The 17,394-nt window shown below is 46.9% G+C and overlaps 1 protein-coding gene across 1 annotated transcript in view; it reads left to right on the top strand.

The window, feature by feature from the left end:
* CYB5A (cytochrome b5 type A) overlaps positions 1 to 17,394 on the top strand; it is a 217,317-nt gene that overhangs the window by 141,926 nt on the left and 57,997 nt on the right. The window contains exon 3 of the mRNA XM_086965225.1: positions 1,487 to 1,516. Within this exon, the coding sequence (XP_086821351.1) occupies positions 1,487 to 1,516 (30 nt within the window). The remainder of the gene's footprint in view (positions 1 to 1,486; positions 1,517 to 17,394) is intronic.

Raw genomic sequence — 17,394 nt, 5'->3', positions numbered from 1 at the left:
GATGACACTGACTAGTGGGTGAATTCACTCTTTTTTCGAGCATTCAAGAAGTGGTACTCAACAGGCCTTCTCTATGTCCAGTTCTTGACACTACCACGTTTAGATGCATAATTTTGGCCATCTTGGGCATGTACAACAATGACACTATGCACAATACCATTCCAAGATGGCTGCTGAATGCAGTGTTTTCTGAGAAGCCATTTTGGAATGGTATTTTTCATAGTGTGCTGTAGCTTTGCCGTCCCAATTGCCATTGTGTTGCTTCTAAACAGGACAGCCATTTTAGAAATGGAACAATACAATATGTACAATTCCATAGCAAGGTTACCTGCTGCTATGTAAAAAAAAAACATTTTTATTGCAAGCATGTGCCTGCCAGAGAGCGCAGAATTAAATTTCCACTGAAGGAAAGTGATTATTCCCACTGCTGTGGAGGATTGGGCTTGACACCTACTAAACCTGAATTTAATTTTTTGAACCCTCAAACTGGACTTGTGCGACAGCCGTTCAGACAAGGAATATGGTACAGTCCCTGGCTACTTTAATGCAGTTCGCAGAAATTTTCTCTTGAGACTGCTTGTGACACATCTACAGTCGTGGGTCTTTTGGCCCAAATTCTCTGGTGTCTCCTGTTCTTATTCTGTCCTGACTAGGACCCCGATCTAAATAATTGTGCTAAGGGGTCGAAACGTCGACAACATCTTTTTTGATTGGTTTTAAATTTTGATTGCATCTCTTGACACTCATACTATGAGTGCCATTTGTAACAACATACTGTCACAATCCGTCTTGTATATGTTTTGTATAAAACACAAGTGCACTTTTTAATCACTTTACCTGCTTTCACTGCGCCATCACTCTGTAGGAGCAGCTAATCTTTTGAAAAATATGAATTCTGTGTCCTTTATGACTAGAATTAAGTAAATACATGTACTTACCGCGTAATTGAAATAAATCTGCAGAGGATTTCTTTACGTCGTTATTGCCGCGGAATTCCAAGGCTACACTTCTTCCCTACCGCCCCCCCCCCCCCCCCCCCCCCCCCCCCCCAATAGGGACCAATTTTTTGATAATACGTGCCATTTTGATAATACGTGCCACGTTTTGGCAGCAGCTTTTTTTTCTACTTTTATTTTATCAGTTTATCTTACTTATTGAATTTTTTTGTGTTTAATTGTGGATGGGACAGTGATTGAATGCAAGAATAAGTCCGTGATGAATTAACAGAGTGCATCCATAATGATTTACTAAGTGCCTAAAATCATCAGTAACTGAAGAGGCTTCTTCAGTTATAAGCCAGACCTTTTGGCATTGCAGTGCTTGCCTTAATTGTAGACTCCTGTGCAGTGTCGTGACCATTGCTAAGAGTAGTCAAATGCCTGGACTTTCTCCTTTGTAAAATGTAAAACCATGGCTACTAATGTTCCATATTCTTGTTCCCCAATTTTAATAATATTGTAACATTTTTATTCTGTTTTTTTAATAGGATGACCGAGCAAAGCTTCAGAAACCTGCGGTAGGTGGTGGACTTCATTATTATTTTTGTATTTAAAAGAACATTTTGCCTTACTGTTAGTTTTGAATTGGTAAGTCCTAGCAGGCTGTACAAATATTTTTGATTGTCTTTTTATGCAAACCAATATGTTTTGTGTCCTTTGTTGTTGATGGGTGTGATACCTCTAGTCGTTGATAGCGGACGTGTTGCTTCCCATTGATCAAAAGGGAAACTATGTATTCAATACCGATAAAGCTCTGTCAAGTTCTGAATCTTTTGAGCATGTTTTGGTTATTGGAACACTGTCCCCACTTTCATTTATTTAATTTCATTTATTATAGTAGTTCATCTACAAATACAGTATTCAGATACTCCTGATTGTTTGAAGTTTGATAACTTCCACCCATCCATAGAAAGTAACACTTTTTCTGTGGGTGTAATGGGGCAGCTCTAGTGCAAGCTGAAAAGTACGTTAGAAACCTGTGGTGTTTGAGTAATATTTGGGGATTTTTTCTTTGTCCTGAAGTGGTCCACAATTGTAGCACCCTTCCCTGGATTATTTTAGGGGGTGCCTCTTGACTTTTGTTTCCTGTTTTCATCATTGAAACGTAGCAGTCACATCTATACATAAACACATTAGCCCCAGTAGCACAGTTCTGGGGGGTTGACTGTCACACATCAGCACTCTATGCATAGTGAGACATGATTGTTATTATGATTACGGTGATGTTGGCTCGTCTAGGGAGGGAAGAACAGGGGGGGGGTCACATACATTTCCACAATATACATTCCATCCCCCCAAACAGCCATCCACTTTTGGGGGCAACCACGTGCTACGTAGACAGTTTTTTCCCTGACCATACTCAAATCCATGTCCGCCTTGCAGGCTGCTAGTGTAGGCTGTGCTTTCACTCCCCACTAACTAGCAATGTTTCTTTTGGCCACCATTTGCCCCAAAGTTGCCCATAGCTTACCCTTACTGTTGAGGTTTGTGGTTTCCCACACATTCAAGAGACACCTCTTGGCTTCAGGCCTGATCACAACTGCCAAAACTGTACTCCTGCACTCGTGCACCTGCCCCCAATATTCCTGAATCCGCCAGCTCTCCCAAATAATGTGTAGAAAGGAGCCCTCTAGCCACATTGCTTCCTGCATAGCCCATCATTTGCCCTACCCAAGTGTACCAGCCGGGGTCCAGAGACATAGGTTCTGTGAAGTATTTTAAGTTTAACAAGGCGAAGACTGGATGAAATTGCGACCTCCTGTAGGGAGGGAACCGCTTCCTGCCACTACTCATTGTCTAGTTCTAGCCCACCCCTCGCCCATCGCTTCCGATGGGGCACTAGCGGATCTGGAGTGTTGTTGACGAGTTTTTTTATAAGTGAGGGAGATGACCTTGTCTGGCAGGTAGCCGTCAAGCAGTCTGTCCTCCAATGGGGAGGATTCCGGTGGGGAGGACCACTCTGGAAGGTTAGATTGGAGGGAATGTTGGACGAGCAAGTACCTGAAATATTCTGTGTCAGCTAACTGATGTGTTTTTCTGAAGTGAGGCAAACAAGACCACCTGGCCTGCCCCCCAGCGGTCACCTATTTGCGACAACCCAATAAGGTCCCATTTATCAAATCATTTTGTCCTCACAAGGGAGCCTAGTTGTTCCGCGTCCCATAGTGGAGTGGCTAGTGTGAGTTTTTGGTTGCATCCTAGTCTACGATTTACTATGTGCCAGAGTTGGACCGAGTGTTTTGTGGGTCCTGGTAACGAATATCTGTTGGGTCTGTAGTAGAGTGCTCTGTTAAAGTTCCCCCCCGGGAGTAGCCATCTGTCCATCCTGTGTCCAGGGTCCTCACCGAGACGATACGTGCAGTGATTCACGGCTGCCAGATGGGCCGCCCTATAGTATTTTTTGATATCTGGGAGCCCTATGCCTCCGTTGTACCACCCGAGCGTGAGTTTGTGTAATGTTATACGTGGTCTACTTCCCCACAGCAGGTCCCCTTGGATGCTCTGTATTTCACTGAAGAACCTAGTCGGAACCAGGTCAGGGGAATTTTGCAGGACCTATAGGAAGCGCGGAAGGGACATCATTTTGAAGACCGTGACCGCGCCTTCCAGGTCGCCGCATCTCACTTTAATCTTTGTAATGGAGGAAGAAGGTTACGCTCATAGTGAAGTTTAGTATCGGATGTAATAAAAATGCCCAAGTATTTAAACCCCTCTGGAGCAACTTGTATGGGGCAGCCCCGAGGTTGGGAGGGAGGATCCCCATGGAGAACATAGAGCAACAACTTAATCCAGTTAATTCTATACCCAGAATTTTTCCTAAAGCTTGTGAAAATATCAAGAACTATATGGAGTGACTTGTGAAGAGAGGCGAGATGTAAGAGAATGTCGTCTGCATACAAGGAGATGCGGTCCTCTCAACCCTCCCCGACTTGAGTCCCCGAATGGCTGAGTATTTACGTATCCAGACCGCCAATGTTTCGAGGGAGAGAGCGAAGAGCAAGAGCAAGGGCGAGAATGGACAGCCCTGCCGGGTCCCTGGGCTAAGCGTGAATGCATCTGATTTCTTGCTGTTTACTACCGCCTGTGCCAGTGTGTCTGAATAGAGGACCTTTACCCACCCAATGAAGTTGGGGCCAAAGCCCAACTTTTTGAGAACCGCAAATAGGTACGGCCATTCCAGTGTGTTGAACGCCATGGTTGCGTCCAGTGAAACCACTACCGCGTCCTCTGATAGTGGCCAGTCGCACCAGTACGCTGTGTAACTGCCGTAGATTCAAGGCTATGTTTCGATGAGGCACAAAGCCGGATTGATCGGGGTGCACCAATTTGCATATAACCTGTTTTAGCCAGCCTACCGACAACTTAGCTAGAATTTAGTGTTCCGCGTTCAAAAGGGAAATGGGCCTATATGATGAGCATTCGTCTCTTGGTTTCCCTTCCTTATGTATGGTGACTAACGTTGCTAGTCGTTGATCGTGTGGAAGTTGGCCACGGTCTCTACTCTCCTCAAACATGTTTTTGAGGTGTGGGGCAAATTTGTCAGGTTTAAGCTTTTACAGCTCAATTGGCAGTCCATTTAGACCCAGGAGTTTCCCTGGTTGGAAGTTCCTAATCGCCAGTGCTATTTCATCAGTCATTAGGACGCTGTCTAATGTTTGCTGTTCTTCGGATCTGAGGGTAGGCAGAGCGATGTCTGCTAGGAGTGCCATTGAGTCCTCCTCCTCTGGTAAACCCCTTTGTAGTGGTCTGCAAACTCGATAACTATGTCCTGGGGGTCTTTTAACACCGCGCCGGAGCTACTCTTTAGTTCTGGGACCAGCCTTTGCGCTCTCTTTCCGATCTAACCAAGCAGTTAATTTTCCTGCTTTGTCTCCCTGGTCGTACAGTCTGCCATCCCTATCTCTTGCCAGAGTTTTGGCCAGGTCTCTTGTAACTGCTTTATACTCCGTTTTCTTCAATTGTAATTGATGGAGAGTGTCCTGTGCATCCCATCCCCTCCATTCACTTCTTCCTCTAGGTGGAGGAGATCGTGCTCGAGGCGAGCCATGTCCTTGAACTTTTCCTTACGCGACCAGACAAAGGCTGCCAATGTTTGCCCCCTGATTTCGGTCTTAAATGCCTCCCAGAGAATCGTGGAAGAGCCAGCCGAACCTTCATTTTTCCCGAAAGTAGTGGTCGAGAGCTTTTGTGATAGTGGTATTTACTGTGGGATTGCGGAGGTACCACGGGTTAAGGGGTGCTACACTACCCACCCTCTTGGTGCTCAGTGTCAAGTGTGTCCATATCAGCGAGTGGTCCGAAATTCCTCTTGCCATGTGTCTGAAATCGCGTACTGTCATAGTCTGTGATGCAGGCATGAGCATGTAGTCTATTCTGGAGAAGATGTGGTCCAGAGTAGAAGTGTATTGCTTGTTTTCTGGGTGGTGTGCTCTCCAGAGGTCCGTGCGACCTAGTGCCTCCAGAAAGTTTGTGAGCCAGCTGCTAGCAGTGCCAATGTCTCGGGCAGATATCGGTCCAGGTGGCCTGACATAACGGAGTTGAAATCACCTCCTACCATCAAGTGACCCTCCGGAAACGAGAGCATGACAGTCCCTAGGTCCATAAAGGTCTGATTCTGCAGGCTTGGCGGTACATAAACTACTATCACCGTAAGGGTGCGTCTCTCCCATTGTCCCGAGACCGCCTGAGTAATGCCCAGTGCGTCGGCCTAGGTGTGTTGTATGCTAAACTGGAAGGTTTGTTTGAGGAGAATGCCAACCCCTCTGGAACCTGACGTGAAACCGGAGTGTCCCGCGAGTTTGTACCACCATCTATTCAATCCCTTACAGGTGTTTCCAACTAGGTGCGTCTCCTGGAGCAGTGCTATGTCCTGAGCACGTCGTTTTATGTACTGGAGCCAATAGCCCATTTTACCTTATCCCCTAGCTCATTGACGTTCCAACTAAGGAGATTAAGGCTCCCTTTGAGCAGGGGCGTACACCCTGACTAGTTCTTTTCATCAAATCGCGAATGTGCAATGTCAACAATTCTGAGCGTTATAGTTTTCTCTAAGGCACTCATTAGTTGCTGCATTCTGGCTGGAATGGAAGTAAGAACATCTTAATGCATTCTTACCACTGCCTCTCCTGCCATGAGTTCTGAAGAAGATCAAAACAGACCGGGTCCAAGTCATTCTTATGACCCCACACTGGGACAGGAGTTTGTGGCACCCAGAACTCCTGGGCATTTGCCCTCCAATCAGGATTCAACTTCAGGAGGTCCTCCTGTCTTAGCAACAGGGCAGGCTACTGTGTTTGTCTCCACCACCTGTAACTTTATATGTAGAGATTGAGTGGTGGCAACTCAATGCGTTTGACTTGTCATCCGAGATGGTTGATGTCCTTCTTGCAGTCAGACACCCTTCCATGAAGACGATCTACGCTGGGCACTGGTGTGATGCTCTAAATACTGACCTCCTAAAAGCCAAACATTCTGATGTTCTTTTATTTGTTTCTGTGATGAGTACTTTGAAAAGTTATATAAAGGTTTTTACCTTACCACCCATCTTTGCCTAAATCGCTGGTTGTGGTGAATTTTACGAAAACTCAGTTCAACTGCCCTCTGCCCCCAAACAAGCCATTTTTTAAGCCTCAGAGAGATCTGAAAATGCCCTTGACATTCCTTTGAACCCATGCACAGCTGTTCCTTGAGGCTTGTGACCCTTAAAACTGCCTCCTCATTGCGAGTATGTCAGCACTCTGCATGAGTAAACTGCGGGTGTTTGCTGTGCAGCTGTTCTACACCACCACCTTTACAGATAAATTAGTACGGAGGTCCTAGGCGGTCCTCCTATTAAAGGCTGTGATACACTTCAAAGTTGGGCAGTCGAAATCTCTGCAAGTGTTTTTCGCCCAACCCCACTCCTCGAAGAGGAAAAAAGGAGAGCCTTTGAGGACTCTAAGCTTTTACATCAGCTCTTTGTGGGAGAGGTTTACAGTACAAAGTAAAGCAAGATGGTGCAATAGGAGAATGCCATGCTAGTCTTCTGCATCAAAATAAGCTATACAGAGGGGTAGGAGTAGCCTCTAAAGGCCTTCAGGCCCATAAAGGCTGTAAAGTTGGCTTTGGTTTATACATTCACAAAACACTGCTGCCTTCATAGTTCTGTCTGGTGGGAAGGTCACTTTATCCGCTGAGTTCAGCAGGACTTTTTGGTCTGAGTTTACTCCTCAGACCCTCCACCTTTGGAAGGTACTGCCATGGTATTTATAGTAAAAGTGAGGTATCTGAAGTTAGAAGTATTTATCAGAAGAACAAGTTAGTTACCTTTTGGTAACTTTTTGGTGGATACTCCATCTAACTGCAGGTTCCTCCCTGCCCTTCCAACTGCCTGTTCTCTGGAGTGGCCTTCTCAACATCCAGTAAGGTTCCAAGTTGGAAAACCAGCATACTGTCTCAGACAGTTAGTACTATGTCGGAGTGTGTGGAAGGAGAAAGATGCAAGAAACTGACCTCAGTTTACAGGAGTGGTGCTTAATGCATCATCGCAGAGCCAGGTGGCACATGGGAGCATAGCTGAAGATTTTTCTGTATACATTCTGGTGTCTGGGAATATTCTAAAGGTGCGGAATATGTGGTTAGTTAGAGTGTTAACAAAGGTTAGTAACTTGTGGAGTCGGAGGCCAATCCTGTATTTAAAATAATTCAGAATCTTGTATTCTATGGTGCCTTTAAAAGTGCGGTCCTGTAATGTACAAGTTTGCAGTTTCCAAGTAGGAACAGTTGCTCTAAGTTCCCCCCTCTTGAATGTCAATAAAAGTGGATTGTGATCTGATAAAGTTCTACAGAAATGCTACACCTCTAAAATCAAACTGAGTAAAGATGGTAAGCAAAACATTTTATCTAATCTAACATGGATATGCTGCACTTGGGGGAAATAGAAGTACCCTCTGGTCTAGGGTTTGTGTTGTCTCCAAGCTTCAGTTAACACCTTTTTATCTAGCCAACCAATCCAGCAGCATCCTAACAGTGCTTCACACCGGTAATAAAGGTAAAGGTAAGTGCGATCTATATAGCCTGACACCACACATACTATTCAAGTGTCCCCCATACAGACCACAGCTTTTTTCGATTTTGTGAATCCCAATATTCCCTCTAAATCCGCTGACTCCTGCAATGCCCGCCAACGTAAGAAAGCCAACTGAAAAAACTAAACACACTGTCTCATGTGTGGTTGTTTAATTTCTTGTTTCATCATACTGTGAAAGTTCTGCTGGTGTCAAGAGAATGAAAAGAAAACAAACCCCATAGGGATATTCCTTTTTAGGTTGAAGCCTACAAGACAGCGCAGCTAACTGGTTTGCAAAGACATCTTGGACAGTCTGAAAGCTTCCCTTGGAATGCATTCTGTCCATAGCTTACCATTTGCATTGTGGTTTGTAACTCACATTTACTTGCTTTCTATTTGCTCGGTTTCTTTGTTTTAGTCTGTCCAGCAGTCATTGTCCTTACTATGGAGCATAGTCTGTTCACTATCGCGTCTTGTATTTTTCCATGAGTGCTCACTTTCTGTAAACAGGTCTTTAAATTTTGTTCTTAACTTGTCACATTTGATGTGCATTCAAAGACGGAGGCCAAACGTCAGGCTCTGTCTTCTAAGAGAGCTTGATGTTTACTTTTCTTTCTCTGACTTAAAAGTGAGGGTATTTATGTTTTTCTGCGCACCCATGTTGAGAGGTAAGGCTGTTGTTTTTTTTCCTAGCACTCAACAAAATTTAAATGTTTGTAGATAAACTGTGTATATACATTTCAGAATATATCTGAATTAGGAAAGCGCAAATAAAAAATATTTTTTGTAATACTGAAGTGTGGTGGAAATAAATATTTTAATACGATACAACAAATCAGTATATTTGGTAATGGCATTTCCACACATTATCGTTTGTGTTCTGTATAGTTTGATTAGTACAATTGTGTTTGTGCAAATGTTATAGTTGTTTCAATTGAAAATGTGGTCTGGAAAGGCAGTGTGTGCTACCACACTATGCATACACCATTCCACGCCACTCTGACAAGCTACTCTGACCCTCTGTCATGCCACTCTGACACTCTACTCTATGCCACTCTGCTGTAGGGTACTCTGCTCTATTACACTCCACTCCGACACTCTACTCCACTCAGACACTCTACTCCACTCAGACACTCTACTCCACTCCGACACTCTACTCCACTCCGACTCTACTCCACTCTGACACTCCTCCACTTCAGTCTGCCCTATATCACAACACTCAGGTGCACTAGGCCGCTCCGCGCTCTGCTGTTTGCTGCTCCGCGCTACTGTTTGCTGCTCCGCTCTTCGCAGCGTCACCACTCTACTATGCCACTCTATTCTATGCCACTCTACTATGCCACTCTATTCTGCGCCACTCTATTATGCCACTCTATTCCTCACCACTCTATTCTTCTCCACTCTACTATGCCACTCTATTCTGCGCCACTCTACTATACCACTCTGTTTTGAGCCACTCTATTCTGCTCTACTCTACTATGCCACACTATTCTGCGCCACTCTACTATGCCACTCTATTCTGCGCCACTCTACTATGCCACTCTGTTCTGAGCCACTCTTTTCTGCTCTACTCTACCCTACTATGCCACTCTATTCTGCGCCACACTACTATGCCACTCTGTCACTCCACTCCAGGCCACTGTACACCATGACACTCCACTCTACACCTCAAACATTTAGCTATGCTGCACAGGAGCCAACCTCTGGTGTACAATTTGGCTCAAATACATTGGAAAAGCAAATAGATCATGCATAGGCATACCTATTGGGTTTTTCAATGCATGTTTTTTCAGAATGAGCAGTGTCGGTACTGCTATTTCCCATTTGGCTTCCACATCCCCCTAGACGGGGACATGAGCACAGCAGGTATTGTCATTGTGTTGACTGATGACCTGGTCAAACATGCTCTGTCATTTACCCCTATTTCCACTTCTGGTTGTACCTCCCTACGTTGTGAAAATTAAGAAAGAGGGAGACTGAAAACTCGAGGCCTCCCACCCCCCTTTGTTTTGGTAACTACCCAGAATAACTGCACAGCATAGAAATCACCATCAATTCTTTGTTGTTTGGTGAATGAAGGAGGAGATGTGGCCTAACTTTAAAACCGAGAAAGTAGGTATGAGTCTCTGCATCGTTTCAACATCCTGTGATTCTGGGCAAATATCCCAGTGACACAAAAAATATATACATATATTTTAATCTGGCCTAGTGTAATGTAATCTGGAGCTCCTGTAAAGCGCTTCAATGCCCTTGGGCAGAGTTCGCGCTATATAAAACGTAAACTTTTTTTATTTTTTAAACTATTTTTGTGAAAGTGTCTCTGCTTGTGTGGTGTTTTGAACGATGAGTTCTAGTTCTTAAAAGGGCTATCATTGCCACAACTTAAACCTTTATTTACAGTAACGCAAAACGTTATATATATGCTGTATTTTTATTACTGCACATTAGTATGTTTCAATTAGAGTGCATTTGCCATTAAATATTTACTGAAATGTGACAAACTACATCATATCATCGAAAACATGTAGTTTGCGGGACCTGTAATTACTCTGTGCATTAATCTGTAAATCTGGTTGTCAAAAGTCATTTTCCTATTTATTCCTCATTTGTGGATTATGTATGTAGCCAATATTGTAATTTTAATTGTATTTATATAGCACTTACTACCCCTCACGAGGCGTTGAAGTACTTTTCGGCGAGTTGCATACTACTCCCGAACACAAAATATTAAAGGCGGATTAGTATATCTCCATCCCATCCTGCCAGCCAATGACAAATACAAATCGGCCCTTCTTATCCACATCAGCAGTAAAACGTACACCTGTCCTCAGCCAATCAGTGGGATTGTACCATAAGAAAGGTAATCAGTGAAGAATAAATGAACTCTTCATTGCTTCCTCTGTCTCCTTCCTTCCACCTGGGCACCCAGCTTGCCACTTGACAGGGGTCTCCAGTTCCTGCCTGATCCGCCTTTTGACCGAGTGACATTGCTGTTTCCCAGGTTTTCCTGCTCACGGTTCTTCCTGCCAACAGGAGACCCGGCCACCACAGGACCTACTTAATGCAGGCCGCAGCGCTACCGTGCAGCAGGTGTGCCAAAGGCAAGTCAGTCTGTGCCCGCCCGCACTTGAATTGTGCCCAATACTACCAACCCTGACCGCTTGACCATCCAACACAACACTAAAACCGAAGCCAAAGAACACACCCACTACTCCTCCACAATCCTCTGCGACTTCAATAACACATACAGGCAAACATGCTGTTGCCATGCAGCTCCCAGCACCACTGTAGGGCCTTCTCCTGCACCCATGATGCTAACATTATCATTTCCAAACAACCAATGCAGGCCACCAAAATCCTACAGGAACACCCACACATACGGGGAACCTCCATGCTGATACCAAGCTCTTCATTAAACCGCTCACTGACTGCACTAACCACACCACTTCTGCCAGAAAACAGACCTACAAAAACAACGACCCTGCTGGTACATGAACGACCTCTGGAAGTCCAAGTGCCACTCCAAACTTCTTGAGAGAAAATGGAGACTCTGCAGAAATCCCACCTCAAAATCCCATACAAATCCGCCCTCTGTCTCGACCACCAACAACCATGAGACGCAAAGAAAAAGGCCCGAACTCTTAGGCTTGAAGCTGGCTCCAAAAATGGCAAAGAGAACCATTGTCAAGGAGTTATCTAATCTCTTAGCTGCCCACAACATCATTCCTTCCCAAGCACTCTGCAACAACCTCTCAAACTTCTTCGGACAGAAGATTGCCAAGATCTACAACACATTCGACCCACAGCATACAGATACGGACTCCCCCACCAAGCTGGACACCTTCTTCATTGCCAAATAGCAGCTAAGCATGTGGAAGTCTCTCTTGAATGAAGAAACCACCAACCTGATGAATGCCATCCACTCAGGAGCCCCCTCAGACCCATGCCCCCACTTCATATACAAAAGACACACAACACACATACAACCTTGGAAGAACCATCTTCTCCCCTCGCTCTCACACCTATGATCAGTACCTTCATGACCACCACCACAACTTTCTTGTCTTGCTAGAAAAACGCCCCAGTGAAGAAACCAACAGCAGACCCCAACACCCTCAGCAGCTACAGACCCATCTCACTTATGCCTTTTCTAGCTAAAGTCACGGTAAAAAGGATCAATACCCAACTCGCAAACCGCCTAGAACTCGATCAACTACTAGACCGCTCGCAATCAGACTTTCGCACAAACCACACCACTGAGACAGCCCTCATGCGGCTTCCGATGACATCAGAAGCATCCTTGACTGAGGAGAAAAGGCCATACTCCACCTCCTCTATCTCTTCGCAGTTTTCGATACTGTCTCCCACAAGTCACTCTTCAGAAAGCTTCAGCACTTGAATATCTGCGGACTGGCCCTCAAGTGGAGAGCCTCCTTCCTCAAGGACAGAACTCAACGAGTTAGACTCCCTTACCTACCCCCCCCTAACACACACACACCTCAGAACCCAAGAAACTCCTCTGCGGAATCTCTCAAGGATCATCACTCAGCCCAACACTCTTAAACGTCTACATGACACCCCTCACGGACAGCGTCCGAGCCCACAGCATCAACATAGCATCCTACTCTGACACACAGCTCATCCTCTCCCTTACCGTCTTAACCAGCACAGCCAAAGCAAACTTTGCAATCTACATAAGCAGCGTCGTTGCTTAGATCGAAAACTACAGCCTCCAACTCCACTCCGATAAAACCGAATTCCTAACCTTCGGCAATCGCCATTCTTCCTGGGATGCCTCTTGATGGCCCTCTAAACTTGGCCACCCACTTGCTCCGGCAGGCCATACCAAGAATCTCTGGATTATCCTGGACACCAACCTTTTCATGAGCAGCCTGCCTGACTGGCACAGTGTCGGTCGCTCCCCGAACATCGGTGTCCCTGAACCCTGGTATTGTTACGATTTTACTAGCAATTGCCGCCACCTTTTTGTATATTATTACTACATAGCGCTACATTTATTTTACTCTGCCTGTAGTGCTGGACTTTGCTGTAGCGCGTGTTTAGTAGGGATTCGACCGCAGCGCTACTGACATTGTGGGTACTGCCTGATTTACAACAGCTGCACCTTCGCCCACTTCCCAGATATATTTGAGCTGATTGTGCCGACCTCGGCGTGTTATTGTTTTGGCTAGGAGCCATTTTGTTGTTGTGCCTGCCAGCCCACCCCTCCACCCCGATCACACCTCCCTGCGGCCCCTCCCTCGCTCCGCCCCCCTCCACTCTCCATTTATGACAGATGTCCCAACGCGCAGCGTCCACGCACTGCGGCCGCGCCGAAGGTGCGCCAAAGGTAAGCCCGTCCGCGCCTGGACCGCGCCCAGCGCCTATCCCCCTGGTCCCCGCCACTCCCAACCCACTAGAACCACTTATGATGCCGCTACTCTCCTCGCAATCAACCCCGGACGCAGACCACTATGCTGCGAAGCTACCCCAGGACGTACCCACGGCCCTTTCGCCTGCCTCTCCTGCAAGTTCAATTGCTTCAGGACCCTCACCAAACCCACTTCCTCCACACACAGCTCCGAACCCAACCGCCTGAAATGCATCCTACTGAGCACCCGCTCGGTCCACAGACATGCAACAGAACTCTGGGACCTCATCGACGCTGCGTCACCTGACATCGCCTTCCTTACTGAAACATGGATGAACGCATCTTCTGCTCCCAACATCGCCATAGCCATACCGGACACTTACAAGATTATTCGAAAAGACCGCACCTTTCAAACTGGAGGAGGCATCGCCATCGTCCACAGAAACACCATCAAAATTACAACCAGCTCCGACGACAATCTTGCAACCGCCGAACACCTCCACTTCCAGATCCACACTGACCCCAGGACCACCCTTAGAGGCACCCTCATTTACAGGCCTCCAGGCTCCCGCACTCAATTCAGCGACGTCATCACAGACTTCGTCAGCCCGCACGCCCTCGCCTCCGAGAACTACATTCTTCTAGGAGACCTCAACTACCACCTTGAAAACATACTCGACAGCAATACCACCACCCTTCTGGACAACCTGGCCAATCTCGGACTCAAACAACTTGTTGACACCCCCACTCACACAGCCGGACACACGCTCGACCCTATCTTCACCTCCAGCAAGCACATCTCCTTCGATCGCACTACAGCTCTCCACTGGACGGATCACAGCTGTGTTCACTTCAGCTACACAACCAACCTGACCCACAACCGTCCACAATCCATTCCCCAGAGAAACTGGAACAAAATCACCACCGACCAACTCCTCACATCACTAAACCATAGCCCTCCCACCCTCTCAATGGACCCAGACCAAGCGGCCACCAACCTCAGACAATGGATTACCCACAGTGCGGACAAATTAGCTCCCCTGAAAAAGCACCAGTTGAAATCAGCCAGCAAAAAGGATCCCTGGTTCAATGATGAACTTAAAAAATCCAAGAAGCTATGCCGCACCATGGAGAAGAATTAGAGAAAAAACCCAACCTCAGACAACATGGCCTGCCTCAAGACAGCCACCCGCAAACACCACCAACTGATTCGATCCGCCAAGAAATCAGCATTCAAGGACCGTCTTGACAACAATTCTCATAACAGCAAAGAACTCTTCAATATCGTCAAAGAATTCACTAACCCCACCGCAGCATCCAACGACATCACTCCCTCCCAAGACCTCTGCGACGCACTTTCCTCCTTCTACAACAAAATTGCCGACATCCACAACAGCTTCAAGAATACTCCCAATGATCTACCCGCCCCACCCCCTTCAGATCCCACTCCTCCAACTAAGAACCTCAGCGCCTGGAACCCAATCACCACTGAAGACACCCTTCACCTTATGAACTCAATCCACTCTGGCTCGCCTTCTGACCCCTGTTCCCACCACATCTTCAACAAAGCTGACTCCATCATCGCACCCCAACTCCGCGATGTCATCAACTGCTCTTTCAACTCTGCCACCTTCCCAGAAATCTGGAAACACGCCGAACTCAGCGCCCTTCTCAAAAAACCCGCAGCAGACCCCTCAGAACTGAAAAACTACCGACCCATATCCCTCCTCCCTTTCCCGGCCAAAGTCATCGAGAAAGCCGTCAACAGCCAGCTCGTCGCCTTTCTTGAATCCAACAACTCCCTTGATCCATCTCAATCCGGATTTCGAGCCAAACACAGCACCGAAACCGCCCTCATTGCAGCGACCGACGACATCCGAGCACTCCTGGACAACGGAGAAACAGTGGCCCTCATCCTACTCGACCTCTCCGCCGCTTTCGACACAGTCTGCCACAGCACCCTTATACAACGCCTCAGCAACATCGGCATACAAGGAAAAGCCTTGGACTGGATCATCTCGTTCCTAGCTGGTAGAACTCAGAGAGTCCGACTTCCCCCATTCTACTCAAAGGCCACCGAAGTAATCTGCGGCGTACCTCAAGGATCCTCACTCAGTCCCACCCTCTTCAACGTCTACATGAGTCCTCTCGCCTCTATCACGCGTCAACACAACCTCAACATCATCTCTTACGCCGACGACACCTAGCTAATCCTTTCCCTCACCAAAGACCCCAACACCGCCAAAACCAATCTTCACGAAGGCATGAAAAAAGTTGCCGAATGGATGAAACCGAGCCGCCTAAAACTCAACTCAGATAAACCGGAGGTGCTCATCCTAGGATCCTCCCCCTCAGCTTGGGACGACTCTTGGTGGCCTTCCGCTCTGGGCACAGCACCCACACCCACAGACCATGCACGTAACCTTGGCTTCATTCTAGACTCCTCTCTCTCAATGTCCAGACAAGTCAACGCCGTCTCGTCCTCCTCCTTCAACGTCCTTCGCATTCTCAAAAAGATCTTCCGCTGGATCCCCCTCGAGACAAGAAAGACTGTCACCCATGCACTGGTCACGAGTCGTCTAGATTATGGCAACACACTTTACGCCGGAATTACAACAAAACTACAGAAAAAACTCCAGCGCATCCAAAACGCATCTGCGAGACTCATATTAGACATCCCGCGCCAAGATCACATCACCGAACACCTAAAAGACCTCCACTGGCTTCCCGTCAACAAAAGAATTACTTTCCGCCTTCTCACCCACGCACACAAGCCCTTCATAATCTAGGACCCGAATGCCTCAACACTCGACTGTCCTTCTACAAACCCACCCGCCAACTAAGATCATCCAATCAAGCCCTCGCCGCAGCCCCGCGCGTCAGAAAATCCACCATGGGTGGCAGATCCTTCTCCTTCCTGGCTGCCAAAACCTGGAACTCTCTCCCCACCCACCTCCGCCTTATTCAGAACCACATCTCCTTCAGAAAAGAACCAAAAACTTGGCTATTCGACAAATAATGAACCCTTCCCCTCTAGTGCCTTGAGACCCTCTGGGTGAGTAGTGCGCTTTACAAATGCCCGAACTTGAACTTGATAAATCAATGCAGTCTCCTCACCATGCTTCCACATTCTGCTAATGTTACGCAAGATTTTCAAGTGAATCCCACTAAACACCAGGCAAACAGTCACCCAGGCTCTTATCACTAGTAGACTTGACTATGGAAACTCACTCTATTTTGGAATCCCAGCTCATGTCTTATGCTGACTCAAAACCACCCAGAACGCTGCCACCAGACTCATCCTGAACATCCCGTGAAATAGCCACATCTCTCCACACCGCAACAATTTCCACTGCCTCCCATTGCAGGAAAGATGCAAGTTCAAGCAACTCACAAGCTTCTACAAGGCTCTCCAGAACATCTGTCCAGTTTACCTCAACCACCCCCTCAACTTCTACCAACCCACCAGACCCATTCGATCTGCATCCCAGGCAAAAAGCACACTTTCCATGCATCAAGAAGACCAAAAGCGGAGGAAGCTCCTTCTCATACCTCTCGGGCAAGACCTGGAATGACCTCCGGAAAAACCTTAGAGCCCCCCTCCCTCATGGACTTTCGAAGGAACCTCAAGAAGTGGCTCTTCCAGACAAAACAAAGCAAACACAAGGAGATGATGAACAGAGCACTGAAACTTTGCAGACACTCATCCCCAGCACAAAAACGATGATGGATTCAACACCGATCTATTAGTGACTGGGGTTGAGTGTCTGAAAAGTTTTAGCGCTCCGTCCATCATCTTATTGTGTTTGCTTGTTCGCCCTAAGTTGGCCGGGTATGCCCAGACGTGGGTCCCTTGACCACTTTGCCACTGGATTCAAGCTAGCCTGGCTGATGAGGGGTGTTACCCTGGCACCGGTCCCAGGATGCTTGTTTTCGTTCCAAGGAAGACCTGGCTTGGCAGTTCGGCTGGACTGTTC

This window comes from Lissotriton vulgaris, chromosome 4_1 (genome assembly GCF_964263255.1).
Source record: "Lissotriton vulgaris chromosome 4_1, aLisVul1.2, whole genome shotgun sequence".
Classification (NCBI taxonomy): Eukaryota; Metazoa; Chordata; class Amphibia; order Caudata; family Salamandridae; genus Lissotriton; species Lissotriton vulgaris.
This window is presented reverse-complemented; position numbering and strand designations above follow the sequence as displayed.